Source organism: Helianthus annuus, chromosome 7 (assembly GCF_002127325.2).
Source record: "Helianthus annuus cultivar XRQ/B chromosome 7, HanXRQr2.0-SUNRISE, whole genome shotgun sequence".
In the NCBI taxonomy this organism is placed as follows: domain Eukaryota; kingdom Viridiplantae; phylum Streptophyta; class Magnoliopsida; order Asterales; family Asteraceae; genus Helianthus; species Helianthus annuus.
This window is the reverse complement of record NC_035439.2, coordinates 81322779-81327365: the sequence shown is the minus strand read 5'-3', so window position 1 is coordinate 81327365 and position 4587 is coordinate 81322779. Positions and strand designations below refer to the sequence as shown.

At 34.6% G+C, this 4587-nt stretch overlaps 1 protein-coding gene across 2 annotated transcripts; it reads right to left on the bottom strand.

Moving 5' to 3' along the window:
- Positions 1-264: 264 nt before the first annotated feature.
- LOC110891046 (very-long-chain (3R)-3-hydroxyacyl-CoA dehydratase PASTICCINO 2) lies at positions 265-4359 on the bottom strand. Of its 2 annotated transcripts, none has more exons than XM_022138708.2 (9): positions 4171-4359; positions 3968-4079; positions 2227-2245; positions 2045-2133; positions 1914-1967; positions 1727-1797; positions 1422-1515; positions 894-990; positions 265-455 (listed from the first exon to the last, which is right to left on the bottom strand). In XM_022138708.2, exons 1-9 carry the CDS (start codon positions 4239-4241, stop codon positions 385-387), a joined length of 678 nt encoding a protein of 225 aa, XP_021994400.1. In that variant the 5' UTR covers positions 4242-4359; the 3' UTR covers positions 265-384. The 2 variants fall into 2 exon arrangements, with proteins under 2 accessions (XP_021994400.1, XP_021994401.1); XM_022138709.2 differs by having other exon boundaries at positions 1422-1503; positions 4171-4356.
- Between the last annotated feature and the right edge of the window lie 228 nt (positions 4360-4587).

Genomic DNA, 4587 nt, shown 5'->3' with positions numbered 1-4587 from the left:
GATTCCATTTTCAAAACTAGTTTTGTGAGATTCAAATGTTTATATACCACTTGCCACACATCAAGTGGTCTATCCCACAATCAAAATGTTGCGAATTCATAACCTGCAGAATACAGGTGTGGTGTATTTATTCTAGAAAATCTCGGAATTGTTGTTCACCAAAAAATGTTTTACGTATGGAAAATCCAACCAAAACGTGTCCAATGACAACAAGTTTCTTCAATATTTTTGCTGGTCGATGACTTTTGTACTTTACTAAATGTATAAAGTAGAAATACATCTTTTTCATAAATTTAACGTTAATTGCAACAATGAAGATCTTGTATAAATGATACTCGATACATACTACGAGGCGCATGTAATTTAGGCTACAGAGTACAAACATTACTCCTCCTTCGGTTTGGACAGAGTTTTCTTTCGTTGTCGAAGCATGTGGTTGTACAAGTGCGGTACTCCTGAATAAAAGTTTTTTGGGATAAAATATATAAAAGAACAAGAAACGAGAACCCATGTAGGTGTACGAGTGTGAATTTACTGATAGTGGGTGTTCATCTGGTCGGTTTTCAGGTTATTTGGTATTCATATCGGGTTTATTCGATTTTGAAAAACCTAAAACTGAATTTGAATTTGAATATGCGCTTGTTCAAATTCATGTTGACACGAATAAACCGAATTACAAAAAAGTTACCAGAAAACATACAAAAAATCAAAATTAATTAAAAATAAATAAATAAATATACACACATGTGTGAGTATGTGTGTATATTATCCAACATTCCTTTCGAATAAGGAGTCAGCTCGAATACTCGAAATTCAAACTCAGTTCAGTTCGAATTTCAAGTTATTCGAGTAGGATTCGAATAATAAACACCCCTAACTAATCATAACCTTACCTGGTACATAAACTGCAATCACTCCAATTGCAACATAAAAGTAACTGAATGAAAAGTTCCATTTGTTAGGCATCCTTACGGAATACAATCCGGATTCCTGAACATAAAAAGACCAAATTCAGAGTTTAGATCTCATTCACTTCATCCTAACATAGCTCCCTTATTTATTTTTTATATTTTTGCTTAACTGCATTCAAACGCAAATGAATCGAAATCTACTTCTAAGAATTTATTTAACAAAAGCACGATTTAAAACTCAAATTGACTGATGTCAAGTAATCTTGTCAACTGGAGACCAAATGTCTGTTTCCGAAAGTACAATTGTAATTAAGAACAACAAAATGTTGAGAACAGCTTTACCACTAGTGTAAGTCTTAATTGTTATATATTCAATTAAGAAACACAATTAAGCTATATGTGTAAGTGGTAAAGTGGTTCTTGTAGAGTCAGAGTTCTCAACATATTATTGGTTCTTAACAGAATGCTCAATCATATATTTAGATAATGATAGGGATGTAAACATATTACCTTCATAAAAGGTAGTGCAATATATATCATACCAATTTCACTAGCAATGCCAGTTGGATACAATACAAAGAAGGTGCTATACCTGCACTTGTAACTGCAAAAGATTACTAACGATACGAACTTGCAACTCTTATTTAGCTCGCAAAGATATATATTCTCCTGCCCATAAACTGGAGGGTTTTTTCGATCACTTTATTTACACTAACTATGGTTAAATGTTACAGTTTTCATAGCACATGAAGAGTATAAGATGATAATGGAAAAATAAGATATCAACTTGGATGGCCAAAGCATGAAGGTCAAACCTGAGCCATAACAGCAAGTATGGAGCCGAACCGAATGCCTCCTTTGTACCATAGAAAGCGTAGCGAACAATCTAATCACCAAGCCCACAATACATGTTTAGCAATTATTTACGCGCGATAAACCCTAAAATGTAGACACAATTTGCTTGCTTATAAAGTTGAAAATTAACATCCATACAACATTCACCTCAGCAATACACCAACTAATGACCAAAGAGCTAATCAGAGGATGTGTTTGAACCTGTCACCATCAAACTTTGTTTCTCAATGTAATTGTATTGGAAAAAAGATTAAAAAAAAGGTAGGTGGCTTTCTAACCTCAGGAAAACTATACAGGATTCCCCACACCATATACAATCTTGAACTTATTTGAGGCACAGTTGTTGAAACTGGGGATCTAACCAAACCTTTTTTATGCCGATAATAAGAAACGCGCATTTTTTAAAAAGAAGTCGTTTGTGTGTATATAAGAATAGCTTATCAAATAGACAAAAACTCACCTACAATACAATGTAGAATCTGTTCCATATGAAAAGAAAAGGAAGAGAGTCAAAGTTCACCCATAGTCTAAGTAGTTAATGCGGTAAAATATCATATATCGGTCAAGGACCGATATTTGAGATATCGGTTATCGCAGTGGGATATCGGTAATTTTAATATCATGCTAAATTTATATATATAGCAATTTAACACTAATAATTGTAACAAGTAAGAACTGACTAAGACTTAAAACACTAACATTTAACAGTAACAACTAACAATTAAGACTTAAAACACTAATAGCAGCAATAAGAAGAAAAATGAACGGTAGAAATAAGAAGAATGGTACTGATATCGGAAAATCGGTGATTTATCGATCAAATATCGGACAATATCACTGATATTATCGGTACCGATATTCTGACCAATATTTTGTACCGCTGTCTCGGCAGGAGGCCGATAACCGATATATCACTGATATATCGGTTGATATATCGGGATATTAACTACATAGCCTATAGTGAAATCATAATTGACAAAGTTTGCTAATATAACTTTATACACAAATCAGCACATGTTAATCTGATTGTCCTAACTACATTACCCAACATCATGACATTGAGGCATACTAACCAGATTTTTTAGAATAAATGTTTTGACTTCGACGTTTACCATGTATTTATGTGGTGCACATCCATGACCATGATTCAAACGAACCAACAATTCCTTGATGTCATTATACGAAATAAAATAAAAAATCCATTAAATTAATTCCGAGCCAGCCAGGGCTAGCTTAGACTTCTAAACTAATCGAGCCAATTCCGAACGAGCATTTTTAAGCCATGAGATATTTGAGCAGCCTTAAGAGACCATAACCAAAACTATATTGATTGACCCATATTGAGAAAAATCCTAATAGATTGAAAAATAAAAAATAAAACAGATTGCCCCAATCATTGGTTTTAAAAACCGGGTTGAGTTTCAAACCAGTTCCGGTTTTGTCGGTTTGTTGACCTTTTTTTGAGCAGTTTTGACCGGTTCGATTTGGGTTTGACCTGTTTTCAAATGAAAGGATTATAAACCAATTAGAAATTATTGGTTGTACCGGTTTTAGTTCGGGTTCAAAAAACCCATTTTTTTTCCTGTACATCTCTAGTCCAGAGCGCGTCATGCGCATCTGGGTCAAAAGCATGATTGTAAAACAAGTTTTCTAAGTCCGAGTAATCGCTCCAAGGTAGGCTGCCGAGGTAACTTTCTTCAACTTCGCCTAATTACTCAGAATCGATCAAACGTGGTCAACCTCGGCCAGAATCAGATCTAGTAGGTCAACTCAGGCCGATTTTGACTTTAAAAAAATAAACATAATTTCAATGCCGATCTTATTAATGAATGAATATCATTTTCACGTATTTTATTATAAATATTAGTAAATTTATGTTATTTGACACGTATCTAATTTCCGAAAACTAATTTCTTTATAATATAACATGTCCGAGTACTCCCACTCTCCGCCTAAGCCGAGTACTCTCAACTCCCTCTCTACCGACTAGAGGGCGCCTAGCGACTTTTGCAACCATGATCAAAAGTAGGGTTTACTCACGCTAAAATGTAAAAACAACCAAAGGGATAGTTATAAATGTTCTACTTGACAGAATATCACCTCACTGACATGAAGCTCTAGCCTCTAACCTCTCACCTTGAGGCTCGGCTACACGGAGAGTCTCGCGCTTTTTAAAACCAAACACTAGAGTTTTGCCATACCTCTAAAAGGGCAGCCGTTTGAGCAAACAAAAGTGGTTTCTGAATGTTACTGTAGACGTGTGCATGCCCTGGTTCCTTTAAAGTTTTCAAAGTCAAAAACAACACTTGAAACCTACAAAAACCGATGGAGGAAAACAATGTGAATAGTGAACAGCTATTTAAAAATGTTATGAATTCGAATTAGAGAGTGGGTCTAAACTTGCCATCCGGCGAAGAGGATCCAGTTGTAAGTAGTGAGATAGAGTCGCCGGAGAAGTGACAAAAATGCCGCCATTGTTGCTGGAAGTGAGATGCAGAGAAGTGGAGTCAGTTCAGTGAAGAAGTTTGTTGAATGACGATGACATTAAACAGATTTAGGTGAGTAGATGGATTAAACAGATTCATGTGTTATATTTATTGTGTGGTTCGCATGGCAACAAGTTTAAATGCTTTGTCAGTGGTATTCACTATATTTTCTATGTTATTAAATTATTGAGTAAATTGCTGGGATACTCCTTGTGGTTTTCTCAATTTTCACGTTTAGTCCCCTGACTGAATTAATCACAGTTAATTTTTCTAGTTAAGTTCATGTAAAATGATAAAACTACCCTTACTATATCAAATAAATAATTAAAATACAG